Source organism: Rhipicephalus microplus, unplaced genomic scaffold (assembly GCF_043290135.1).
Source record: "Rhipicephalus microplus isolate Deutch F79 unplaced genomic scaffold, USDA_Rmic scaffold_49, whole genome shotgun sequence".
Classification (NCBI taxonomy): Eukaryota; Metazoa; Arthropoda; class Arachnida; order Ixodida; family Ixodidae; genus Rhipicephalus; species Rhipicephalus microplus.
The window spans coordinates 229,183-242,522 of NW_027464622.1; the positions used below are offsets into that span (position 1 = coordinate 229,183).

At 50.6% G+C, this 13,340-nt stretch overlaps 1 protein-coding gene across 3 annotated transcripts in view; it reads right to left on the reverse strand.

The window, feature by feature from the left end:
- Positions 1-13,340, reverse strand: part of pan (transcription factor pangolin) — a 230,040-nt gene that overhangs the window by 183,046 nt on the left and 33,654 nt on the right. For all 3 annotated transcript variants that reach the window (XM_037413461.2, XM_037413459.2, XM_037413460.2), the window contains one exon: positions 2,931-3,019. In XM_037413461.2, the coding sequence (XP_037269358.2) occupies positions 2,931-3,019 (89 nt within the window). The remainder of the gene's footprint in view (positions 1-2,930; positions 3,020-13,340) is intronic.

Here is a 13,340-nt window from a genome sequence, read left to right on the forward strand (position 1 = left end):
TGATCGGCAAAAGCTACAAAACGAGGTCGCTGCGAAAGGAAGACAACAGAGCACTGCCGCGGGGGTGCCGTTAGTGAAAACGCGACCCAGAGCGCAATGCCAGTGGCGTAGCGGTCGCAATCTACATTGTATCTGACGCCTCAGAGCTGAGCGGTCCCAGCAGCTGACTCAGCACTGGTACAAGTGGCAGCAGAGCGAGAGAAAGGAGCCTCGCAGCGGGGCAGTAAGCTACTAGCTCTGAGGAGCGCGGTGGACACCAGAGATGGCCGCGAAGAGGCGCCGCGGCAGAAAAACAGGCCGCCCGCAGAAGATGGACGGCCGCAGGAAGTAGGCTTCGAGCCCCACAACGATCTCGGGAGAGGGGGAGAAAAAAAAAAGACGTATTTGACCAGGAGCGAGCACAAACAAACCACGCCCTACGTGGCAGCATCTTCAGCGAAGAGGCAACGCGCAAGAATCCTAGTAGAACTCGCTCCCTCTCTTTGGTACCCCCTCCCCCCCGCGGCCCTGTCCGACGAGGCTCGCGAAGACGAGAGAGCCTGCTGGGAAACACCGGCAGGCGCGAAACCACGGGAAACGGCCTACAGGCAGATAGAGTGGACGCAGATTTCTCGATTCCCGATTACGCGACGCGCATTGGCTATAAGAACGCAAGGGGCCCTTTGGGATGCTACGAATAATACCTATAGCAACAATCTTCTATCCGCGTATAAATCTCTACGTCATCGAAATATGGTTGTCCTGAGTTCTAAGGCACCACCGCGAAGCTATGGCCCGTAACCCAAAAGCAAATGCGCAACAACTTACGTTGCGAGAGAGAATAAACTAAGGTAGGCACTGTCTTATACAATGCTGCGAGTGTATGTGGACGAGAGGATATCCTGCAGCGAAAAAAACACACTAGCCCTTTGAAAGCGTGAGCAACGCAGCCCGTTATGGCGTCAATCACTCGTACTCATAAATTCCTGTATACCGCTTTTCCCCTTTATTGATTGGTGGAAACGAGAAAACACGCAAACGTGCTGTGTTGCTCATACATAAAAACAAGTTCGCGCCTGAAGATCGGCGGCATCATACGACGCTAGTTTCACTGTTCCTGTAAACTTCTACCACCCGACTTGGTATCATTCTTGCTCGTTCAGCAAATGTTCGAAACGAACTCGAAATCAAGGTTTCGCAGTAGGTCAGTCAATTATTACTTAGTGGTTTTGGTTACGTAGCGGTGTTAATTGCGACGTTAATACAGCCTGGCGATGCCCCTCCAGACTCCACTTGGCGGGATAATCCTATACCCTGTTAGTCTATCACTGGCTTCGCGCTGACGACCGAAAATTGTTTACTCCACCATCAGTTTGTTCTTATCTTACACGTCAAACTTACGCTAGTCCGGAATAATGTTCAGTCTGATGTCACAGAAGCATCATCAAGCAAGCGTAAACTTTTCTTTTTACACTCGGTAAAACATTCTGCCGTGGTTTGCACGCAACCGTACGACGTCGCATTAAGGCCGCGACAAAACGCAGAGTTCGGCAGTGAGAACGATAACACAGATTGGATTATTACTTTCAAAAGGTAACGGTAATACTTGGGGCTTTGCGCGCCTACACCACGAATATGACGACTATGAGGCACGCCGTCCGTAGTGGAGGAGGGCTCCCACCTGGTTTTATTATTTTATGTACACTTAAATTAGGTAGGCGGGTGAATTTAAATAGGGCATCGCGGAATGTGAAATGCGCTATTAATGGCGTTCGATAGGGATGTCTATCATTCAAGATGAGTGTTGTGTCGTGATGGACGTTGCGTATTGCCGTAATAGCAGCAAATCTTTCTTCGTCCTGTACACAAAGTGAGCCAGTGCATATGATATATGCGCTTATTTGATATTCGCTATTATTCTTTTTAAGTTAAAAAAAAGAAATAAGTCTGCGCATGAGCTACTGTGATCGGTATTCTGAAAATAGTATACAGAAGGGTGTCGTGCCCTGCAACGAAAATAACGAGGTCTAGCGGGAAATTTCACGTGGCAAATCACGATGTGCACAAGCACAAACAAATTAATCTATGGACGACACTGCATATTTTAGCAGCAGCCCTAACGAACGACAGATGAGAGTTAACTGACCAGAGAGCGGCGCTAGCTGGGGGGCTAACCCTCCCCGCCCATAATTTTTCATTGCCCCCCTCCGAAGAGGTAACAGTCAAAATGAGAATGCACGAGTTGCCCGTCTTTGAACCTCTTCCCCCTCGCACGAACTCGCTTGTCGTGGGTGCCCAGTGAAAAAAAAAAAAATCCTGGCACTGGAATAGCCTTGGCAGCAGTGACAGACGCGAAGAATGTGAAGTTGAATGAGTGAATCGCGAACAGGGTTGCTAACCCGCGCATACGTGTTCACACGTGAAGCTTGGCCGACGAGGTAGGCGTGCATACAGAACGCTTTCACTAAACAATACGTACGATAGCGTAAAATAAGTTACGTTTAACGCGAAAAATGGTTACTGTAAGCGTTCGGAATGGCACAGAAACCAAAAGCTAGGCCTTTGGTTGTAGCCTTGAATAACCGTGTTAAACTCTGCGAACGTACCCTACAAGTACGCAAAAGCAAAGCCCGTTCGCAGAGAAACAACAAAAAGACAAAATTGCCGCGCGCACCAACCCATATCAATGATATCGCTACTAATAGTACTACTGGCGCTTAGCAGAGGTTCGCGCCCGAGGCAGACTCGGCGCGGCAGTGACGTCACGGTCGGACACGCCCGGCCGCGGCGAAGCTGCCCGAGGCGCGGTCACCTTTCCCTTTCGACGCGCCTCTCGGCAACAGGTCGCGCCAGCGAGAGCATCCCCCCCAAAACACGCTCGCAAACTGCCACACATCGGGCACAACAGATAAGAGAGAGCGCGCGCGCTATAAAAACGTGCTCTGACTCACCATTGACACGGCGGCGCCGAGGGCTCCGTTGTGGTAAGGAGGAACGACATATCCAAACGGCCCCGGAATGGGTTCGAACGAAGACTTTCCTGGAAAACCGAGAGAGAGAGAATGCACAAAGATGAGCGCGATGTTGCAACAACGCGCGGGGCCTGGTTGAACACACAAAAACGGTACGGACGGCATCGCGACACAGACACACACTATTTAAAGGGACTGTGAGTGCGCATTTACCACCGCAATTGCATTACACGCGGTGCAGTTTGCTCATAATGCCTTGTTTACGAGGGTCCATGCCGAACATAGAGTTTCTCAAAATTAACTAGAGGGCACTATGGCGCTGGGATCGTTCAGCGACCATGGGAATGATGGGTAGTGCACACATTTGCCTAGTCTTCGTACTTGCGGGCGGCGAATCGTACTTGTGGCTTCCTTCATAGCTGTGTTTCGATTTTGTTTTGAAAGAAAGATTCAACCCTTTTGAACTTCGTGACCCAATTTGGAAAGGTAATTCGAAAAAAAATAGGGTGGTGAAGCGCAATCGCTGAACATTTGCTGATTTTTGTTTCGTGAGAAAACAGCTTCAAGCCACACGAACACACACGGAGCCAAAAGCAGGCCAGAAGTACGAAGTTTAGACAAATGTGTGAACTACCCATCATTCCCATGCTCGCCGAAGCGCCGTGCATTGCAGCTCCCATAGACACTAGCGCCAGAGTTCCCTCTAGTGTACATTGGGAAACTCGGATCCCGAGTACAATCGCATCACCGAGCGGTGAAGCTGCGCTTCGCACAGCCTGGACCAAGCACGCCGGTACAACGAAGGCACCCTGGACACCACCGCAGTTTCCTTCTGTGCTGTTTTATATATGCGTGCCCCCCCCCCCCCCCCCAAATGCTTTGCCGAGACAGTGAAGTCGGCCTTTGTACTCCGGTTCAACAGACCAGAGGCGCTTCTCAGCGTTGAAAGTGTCTCAAAGACTCACGACCACTTAAAAAAAAAGAAAGAAAAAGACCGCAGATGGTGCGAAATGGCCGGTAATAAGAGTAGCGGCAGCTGATAGCGACGCACGTACACCGCTGATTGCTGTTCGAAAGGAGGATTTATGGATAAATATTCTAGCGCAATCCACAAATTAAAATGAAATAAAAACGCTTGCGTAATACATGTAACCCACATTAAGAAGCGATCTTACCAATCATATTAGTTCTAGGAACAGCCATTCATTCATTACCCATGCCACTCATCGTATAGGCCTGTCACACTCACTCGATGGCACCACCGCTCTCAGAGAGCGCAGCGCCAACGTGGCAACTTCGCGCACTTTGCCCTTGTTTTCTTCCCGGCGCGTAGCTTGAAGATGTGTGCGGAGAAGGCCGGTGCGTAACAATGGTCACGCAAAACGAGTCCCGCTTTCTGTTTTGCGGCTACCGACAAACAGCAAAGGTTCCCGAATACTTCAGGCGAAGTAGTCTGCTTCGTGAGGGTGACTAGCACTTCGCCAATCCTGCTTATTGAGCGAAAGAAACTCTACAGTGGCGTCGGTCCGACGCAAATCTTCGGAAAGTGTGTCGCGCAAATGAGCCTAGTGGTCAGTAAACTTTTTTTTTTCTTGGCTGGCGATAGAAAATACCTTTATCGGCAACCTGGCGCATCGCTTGTCCTATGATCGACGCGCATTACCAGAAAGCTGGGATAGTTGAAATTACACATTAGCAGCGATAAAAAAGACAAGAGACCACACGAAAGGCCCCTGTCTGTTTATCCAGCTGTTAGTATGTCAAATGAGGGCATTAGCTATTACGCGGTGGCCGATTACGTGTTACGAAACCCTCCTCGGAATTTTATTTTACATACTGCGCAGATATGGGCGTGCTCACTTCAACAGCCTGGTGTCATTCTCTGGATTGGCTGTAAACACTTACTTTCTGTGCAGGCGTAAACCGACTGTGCACTTTTCTCCTACTAGTTATCATCGCACCAAAGAAAAATTGTAAGCCCATTACACCTGCAAGGCTGTATGTCAACAACCAGCAGCGCAAATCATCTACTGATCAGACGTGTGCTTAGCAGAAGCCGCCGACCAGCGCTTGACAGGAAAAAAAAAGTCATCGGTCAACTGTGAGCAGCTGTTCAACACTCGCAAAAACATTTCTGAAAATATGTATTGTGTTTTTTATTCACGTCGAACCATCGTATAGTGAATCCTGAGGGCCCTCAGCCCAACCGATGGGCGCAGCCGACAAAACGGGCACCGTTTTACGTCGCACTGGTTGCCACCAATCTCCATTCGGTCAAACAATAATAGAAACAAAGGAACCAACAATGTCGTTATTGAGCGTGGAAACTTGGACTAGTAGGACATAACTGAATATGAGAACAGCGCAACCTAGGAGTAGTTGCAGCGTGCTTCTGTAGTTACGCTGTAACTACGAGGTTTCGCTGTTGGTATACTCAGCCAACTACTAGCTGGAGGAGTAGCGTAGCCAGATTTTTTTTTTTTTTTTTCAGTGGGGGTTCAACCGTACTTCATGTGCGCTCGCGCATGCTTTTATATACGCACGTGTATATTGCGCATGCGAAATTAAACAAAATTGCCCCCCCCCCCCTCCCCAGCATCGCCAGTGACGCGGAGAGAAAGCGAAAGAAAACGTGCCAACACAGGCAGCGTTTTCTCCAGAGAGCTGCGATCCAACACTTTTTTCGCCTATCAGCCTCGGACTATTTCCAGGGAGCGATGTCACCCGAATCGTTCGTCGCGAACTCGAAGCAATGGCTCCTGCAGCCATCGCCTCTGACGGTCCTCAAGACAACGCATCCACCGTCTCCCTCATCCAAGCCGTCGTTCGCCAAGAAATAGCAAATCTCGGCATCACACCTGTTTGCGCTGTTCGCACCACCGAGAGCTCGGCTTCTGTTAACCAGATTCCGGTGTACCCTTCACGCTACCCTTCCCGCTACCGGAACCCTGCTGAATGGAGAACGTCGGATGATAGACCAATCTGCTTTCACTGCTCTCGCGCCGGCCACATTGCACGCTACTGTCGCAATCGTTGGTCATCCAATTCATCTTGGAACACTGGGACATGGCGTCGCTTTGAAGGCAGTTCTCGCCACTTTTCTACTCCGTACGATCCACAGCCTGCTCCTACTAACGTTCAGGGCCGAAGGTTCAGCCGGTCGCCATCGCCCCAAGGCCGCCGATCTCTCTCGCCGATGATTTCTCGATCCAGGTCCCCTGCACGACCTGGGCCCTCAACCTCGGGAAACTAGACCATGCAGCTCCCGGAGGTGACGCTGCATTAACGACCCATTCTGCAAATCCTCTGTTGACGATTCCTACACGCCGCAATATTTTGGACCTTTTGGTGGATGACGTTACCGTTACAGCCCTGATAGACACTGGTGCACAAGTTTCAGTCATGAGCGCTGCTCTCTGTACTAAACTGCGAAAAGTGATCACGCCTCCTATTAAGTGTGCAGTAATGCTTGCCGATGGGAGCACATCTGCCGTTCTCGGCATGTGTACTTCTCGCGTATGTATTGCTGGGCGCCAGACCGTCGTATTGTTCACCGTGCTTGAGCAGTGCCCACATGACGTGATTCTTGGCCTCGACTTTCTCTCTGCGCACTCCGCCCTTATCGACTGCTCGACAGGTCTTCTTCAGTTGGAACTGCCTTTTGACGCCGCTGTTGCCCATGACGCTCAAAGTCGCCTTTGCGCCACCGAGTTCCTGCATCTTCCGCCGCAAGCCGCGACTTACGTGCAGCTCGTGTGTGATCCGCCTGTGCGCGATGGTGAATATGTCGTTTCACCTATTACCGACGTTGTGCTAAAGCACTCCATTGCTGTCCCGCACACCGTGGTGAGAGTATGCCACAATCAGACTCATTTGTCTCTTTTGAACTTTGGTTTCTCCACGCATGTGCTGCCTGCTGGTATTAAACTAGGCGTCATGTCGTCGCTGCAAGAGTGTGATATTTCTGAACTGTCGGCTCAGCAACCTACTCCGCATGTCAACTTGCTCACTGCGCCCAACCTGTCAAGCATTGACATTGCCAAAATGATAGCGCCAGATCTTTCGCCCTCCGAAGCACAAGACCTCCACCGTCTGTTGACATCCTATGCGGACATATTCGATCTTGACAACCGCCCTTTAGGCCAGACTTCAGTTGTGACCCATCACATCAACACCGGCGATGCCAACCCAATTCATCGCCGCCCTTACCGCGTCTCCGCCGCCGAACGCTCTGTCATCCAGAAAGAGGTCGAGAAAATGCTCGCCAAAGGCGTCGTCGAACACTCATCTAGTCCGTGGGCATCCCCGGTAGTGCTTGTCAAGAAGAAGGACAACACATGGCGATTTTGTGTCGACTATAGACATCTCAACAAGGTCACTAAGAAGGACGTTTACCCTTTACCAAGAATAGATGACGCCCTTGACTGCCTTCATGGCGCAAAGTTTTTCTCGTCCATTGACCTTCGATCTGGTTATTGGCAGATCGCTGTCGACCCACGGGACCGAGAAAAAACAGCATTTGTAACCCCCGATGGGTTATATCAATTTAAAGTAATGCCGTTTGGGCTTTGTAATGCGCCGGCCACCTTTGAGCGCATGATGGACTCCCTTCTGCGCGGCTTCAAATGGTCCACTTGCTTATGCTACTTGGATGATATAATTGTTTTTTCACCGACGTTCGCAAGCCATCTAGAGCGACTGTCCAGTATTCTCCAAGTATTTCGCAACGCTGGTCTTCAGCTGAACTCTTCCAAATGCCGTTTCGGCCGTCGCGAAATAACTGTACTTGGTCACCTCGTTAACGCATCTGGGGTACAACCCGATCCGGACAAAATTCGCGCATTGACTCAATTTCCCGTGCCCTCTTCTCATAAGGATGTCCGGAGCTTCCTTGGTTTGTGCTCCTATTTTCGCCGCTTCATCCGAAATTTCGCCGATATTGCGCGGCCTCTCACCGAGCTTCTTAAAAAAGACGTCCCATTTACTTGGAATTCGCCTCAGAGTGCTGCATTTTCGGCGCTCATTGCAGCCCTCACGACTACGCCAATATTAGCCCACTTCGATCAGACTGCCTCGACAGAAGTTCGTACGGACGCGAGTGGCCACGGAATTGGTGCTGTTTTAGCTCAGCGTCAGCATGGACGTGACTGTGTCATCGCCTACGCCAGCCGCCTTTTATCCCCTGCCGAGAGGAACTATTCAATCACCGAAAGAGAGTGTCTTGCTCTTGTTTGGGCTGTCGCTAAATTTCGCCCGTACCTCTTCGGCCGCAGTTTTACTGTTGTAACTGATCACCATGCACTCTGCTGGCTTTCCTCGCTAAAGGATCCCACGGGACGTCTCGGTCGTTGGTCTCTACGTGTTGAATCTCGTCCAGGGACTGACAAGGCCAAGGGTCCAACGGGCAAACAACAGCGTTTATTGCCGAAGCGTACGACTGGGGTTACATCACGGGACTGGAGGACAGTGCTTTGAGCGTTACCATTTAAGCACTAGTGGGCGCATGCGCACTAACGACAGTTCGGTTATCAGGTGTGCTATCGCGAACACCACACTTCCTCTGCTTTTATTCGGAAGCTAATAGTTCACGTTCCCTCTCAGAACCAATCAGGCGGTCGGCGATTTCGTAGCGGGTAGCGCCGATCCAGGTCGCCTCGAGAAGTGTCTGTCAGCAACGTCGGTGGTGAAGGCGAAACCCTAGCTGCAGGCAATGAAGGTGCTGGCTCCGGTTCGGTGTCACTCTGTGGCCACACGGAGAAACCGTCGTCTTGCGCGACGTCTTCGGCAAGCCCTGCCGTGCCTTGAAGTAGCTGGTTCTTGTGGCGCCGCCACTCGAAGCATCCTGAAGATGTCGACGCTCGTACCCTGAAAGACACTGGTCCACTTTGAGCCATCACCACAGCTGGTACCCATTTGGGCTGTCCCCTGTAATTTCGTGCAAGTACATGATCACCAACACTCACGTCACGCACACGACACTGTCGGTTCACCGTCTGTCTGAACTGATTGTAAGCCACCCTTTCCCCCACGGCGGGTTTGAGTACATCGAGGCGGGTGCGCAAACGTCGCCCCAACAACAAGTTGGCTGGTGCCTCGTGTGTCGTAGCGTGGGGCGTGTTGCGATAAGCGAGCAGAAACTTGTTGAGCTTTACCTTCATAGGTTGATGCACGTCATCCTTTTTTAGCGCGTTCTTCAGGGTCTGTACGAAACGCTCCGCAAGTCCATTGGTGCTGGGATTGTAGGGGGCTGTTTGCACGTGTCGGCAACCCATCTCCCTTACAAACTGCTTGAACTCCTCTGACGTGAACTGTGGGCCGTTATCCGACACGATTGTCTCAGGGAACCCAAAACGAGCGAAAACATCTCGTAAGCACTCAACTGTTGCATCTGCAGTAGTTGAACGCATCATAAAAACTTCGGGCCACTTCGAGTGAGCATCGACCACTATAAGAAACATTGACTGTTGAAATGGTCCTGCAAAATCTATATGTATGCGCTGCCACGGCGCTGAGGGCCAGGCCCAAGGGTGCAACGGAGCTTTGCAAGGGGCACTGCGCTGTTCTTGGCAATCTGTACATGACTGCACCATACGCTCAAGGTCCCCCTCGATGGACGGCCACCAGACGTAACTACGCGCAAGCGCCTTGCTGCGAACTATACCTGGGTGACCCTCGTGTAATTCGGCCAGAACTGCTCTCTGCAGCTTTGCGGGAATGACTACCCGCGTTCCCAGCAAAATGCATCCTCCATGCAATGTCAGTTGATTGCGTCTGGCGAAGTATTGTTTCAGTCTATGGTCATTGACAAATATTGGCCAGCCTGTGCTTATGCACTCTTTTACTTTCGCCAGATCGTTATCCTGCTCTGTGGCATGGGCAATTCCCTTGCTCGACACTGGTAGGGAGGCCAGCCGCAATGAATAGAAAGTCTCTTCCGACTCCTGCGTTTCGTCTTTCACACATGGTAGCGGCAAACGGGAGCAAAAATCGGCTTCTGCGTTATCGGCTGATTTTCTAAAAAGAAGGTCGTATCTGTATGCCGACAACGTCACAGCCCACCGCTGTAGGCGCGCAGCCGCGATAGGCGGAATACCTGTTGTTGGCCCCAAAATTTGCTGTAAGGGTTTATGATCAGTGATTAAAGTGAATGCGCGGCCATAAATATAGCAGTGAAACTTTTTTATGCCAAAGATTATGGCCAGCGCCTCTTTTTCAAGCTGGCTATATTTCTTCTCTGCCTCGGAAAGCGTGCGCGAAGCAAAAGCAACTGGCCTAGACTTCCCGTCCTCAAAAACATGGGAGAGCACTGCACCTACCCCATACTGCGATGCGTCACAGGCCAGCTTTAATGGCCTATCCGGGTCGTAGTGGGCCAGCACCTGCGGCGATGACAGCATTCTTTTAACTTCGTTGAACGCGTCTCGGCAGCAGTCGTCCCAACACCAAGGAGCGTCTTTCCGTAAAAGCTGGTAAAAAGGCACAGCCATTGTTGAAAGATTAGGCACAAACTTTCCATAATAATTAACGACACCCAGGAAGGACTGCAGTTGCTGCTTGTTTGTCGGTGCGGCAGCGTTTATGACTGCTTCAATTTTCTCTGGTGACGCAGATATTCCTGCTGCAGTAATTTTGTGCCCCAGGTAACAGAGCTCATTTTGAAAGAACGCGCATTTTTCTTTCTTTATTTTGACGCCTCGCTCCAGCAACCGTTTCAAGAGTGCGTCTAGGTTTACCAGGTGTTCTTCAGCGTTTCTTCCTGTGACTAAGATGTCATCGAGATAACAACAAACTCCGTTTAGGCCCTTCAGCATTGTGTCCATTATTTTCTGAAAAATACCTGGTGCTGACGCTATTCCGAAAGGTAGCCTGTTGACTGCAAACAGCCCTTTCCGCGTGTTCAAAGTCAAGTACTTCTTCGACTCTTCTGACATGAGTACTTGTTGGTATGCCCTGTTAAGGTCGATCTTACTAAAGTGCATTCCCCCGGCCAACGCAGCTAATAGGTCATCAATTTTAGGTAGCGGGTAGTGTGTGATGTCCAGAGAGGGGTTTATCGTTGTCTTATAATCCCCACAGAGACGTATGCTTCCATCTTTTTTTATCACTGGCACGGCGGGCGTGGCATATTCTGATGTATTCACGGGTGTGAGTATTCCCAGCTGCACCAATTTTTCTATCTCTGCTTCTACTGCTGACTGCAGTGCGAATGGCACATTGCGTGCCTTCAGGAACCTCGGCCGGTGATCGGCTTTGAAGAACAGCTCGGCCCTTTCGTCTGTGATAGCGCCTAGCTCATCCTTAAACAGCATTTTGTATTTTTCGAGCAACGATTCTAGCCTTTCCTTCGTTCGCGAGGACAAGTCGAACACTGACCTTGAGACGTGGTTGAGGCCCCAAATCTGGTTCCAGTTTAGCCGTACTGTGCGCAGCCATTCACGCCCTAGCAGTGGTGGTCCTGCTTGATCGACGAGGTAGAGTGGTAGTTTCGCCGTCTGCTCCCCGTGCTGCACCTTGACGACCGCCACGCCGCAAGGTTGGACGAGTGCTCCGGTATAGGTGCGCAGGACGATGTCTGTTGGTCCGCAACATGACGATGTCTGGACGAACAGGACGATGTCTGTTGGTCCCGATGTCTGTTGGCAACCTCTCCTTGTATGCCGTCCAGTCGCTTGCAGTAACGTCGAATGACTCCATCTGGCCCAGCTGCCCTCTGCTCACCATCTGGCCCAGCTGCTCACCAGACCGCATTGTCGCTTCTTCACCACACTGCTCGCTACTCTTCATTTTTCATCCCATCCTCGTCGCCAGTGTTGAATCTCGTCCAGGGACTGACAAGGCCAAGGGTCCAACGGGCAAACAACAGCGTTTATTGCCGAAGCGTACGACTGGGGTTACATCACGGGACTGGAGGACAGTGCTTTGAGCGTTACCATTTAAGCACTAGTGGGCGCATGCGCACTAACGACAGTTCGGTTATCAGGTGTGCTATCGCGAACACCACACTACGCCTCCAAGAATACACCTTCTCGGTCGTGTATAAATCTGGTCACCTCCATCAAGACGCCGACTGCCTGTCACGGTATCCAGTGGATCCACCAGACGCCACAGAGAGAGCTACGGAGGCTTGCGTCTTATCAATATCAGACTTTCTTGATATCGCTTCTGAGCAACGCCGCGACACGGATTTACTTCCCATCATAGAAAGCCTGAGTTCCGCTACTCCACCCACTTCTCTGAACTTGTATTTCCTTCATGAAGGAGTTCTCTACCGCCACAACATGCGCCCATGTCGTCACATCGGCCTCTCCGAAAAACTTTTATTTCGCTATGACGGACCATACAAAGTCCTTCGCAAGATTACCAACCTCACCTACGAGATACAGCGAGTCGTCGACGAAGCGCACTCAATGCCACCACCATCCACTGTTGTGCACGTCGTCAGACTGAAGCCTTATGTGTCACCCAACACTCCCCTTTCGTGACAAGCGCCGGGTCGGCGCTTTAACGCCGCGGGGTAGTGCCACAAGGCAGTAGTGGGATTGGGGCATAAATCGGTAGAGGGTCCCTGGCTGAAAGAAAGGACTACGAAGTGGATAGAGACTGGTTCCAGCCCGCCAGTGCGCCAGGCATTGTCATCGCGTGTAATCGTTGTAAATATCTGTAAATATACGTTTTCTTGTAAGATTATAATTGCACATTCAGCAGTTTCCCGGTCATGTTCTTGCAGCTTCTATGACATCCGGATAGGCAATAACATCACATAATGAAGACTTTTTTTTTTTTTTAGCCGCATACAGACCTTTCACTGCTAGGGGTCATTGCCAACCTGCTGCGGCCAGGCCAGTGATGTTCCGTACTACACCGAATTCCCATTTACAGGCATGAAAATTTCCTATTTCGGGGACTTTTCCCTGTAAACATTGACGAAATTCCCAGCATATTTCCCTGCACAACAGTTCTAATTTCCGCCCCCATACACGCATACACATACTATATTTACACGTGTCTGACGTACTGACGACTTTTGAAATCATGACTAGTCCCTTCACTGCCACCCAACAAAAGCATTAGTTTATTAATTCATATACTGTTAGTACACTGCACATTGTGGGCTTCAAGTCTAAATCGCTCCGTGTAAATATCAGAAACAAATCTCGAAGGCTATGCTTGCGTGGTGCATGTGCCTGAATCGATTACAGCAGATGAAGGCGCACTGTGACCGCTAATTATCGGTCGTCACAAGATAATTTAGCCATTCCTGAAATTCCCTGCAATATCACAACGGGTCCTTTTTTTTCCTTTTTTGATGAAAATGCCAGGCGAAAATTCCCCGAAAAAGGGAAAAATTCCCTGCACAGAACATCACTGCAGGGCCGGGCCCGGCTTTGC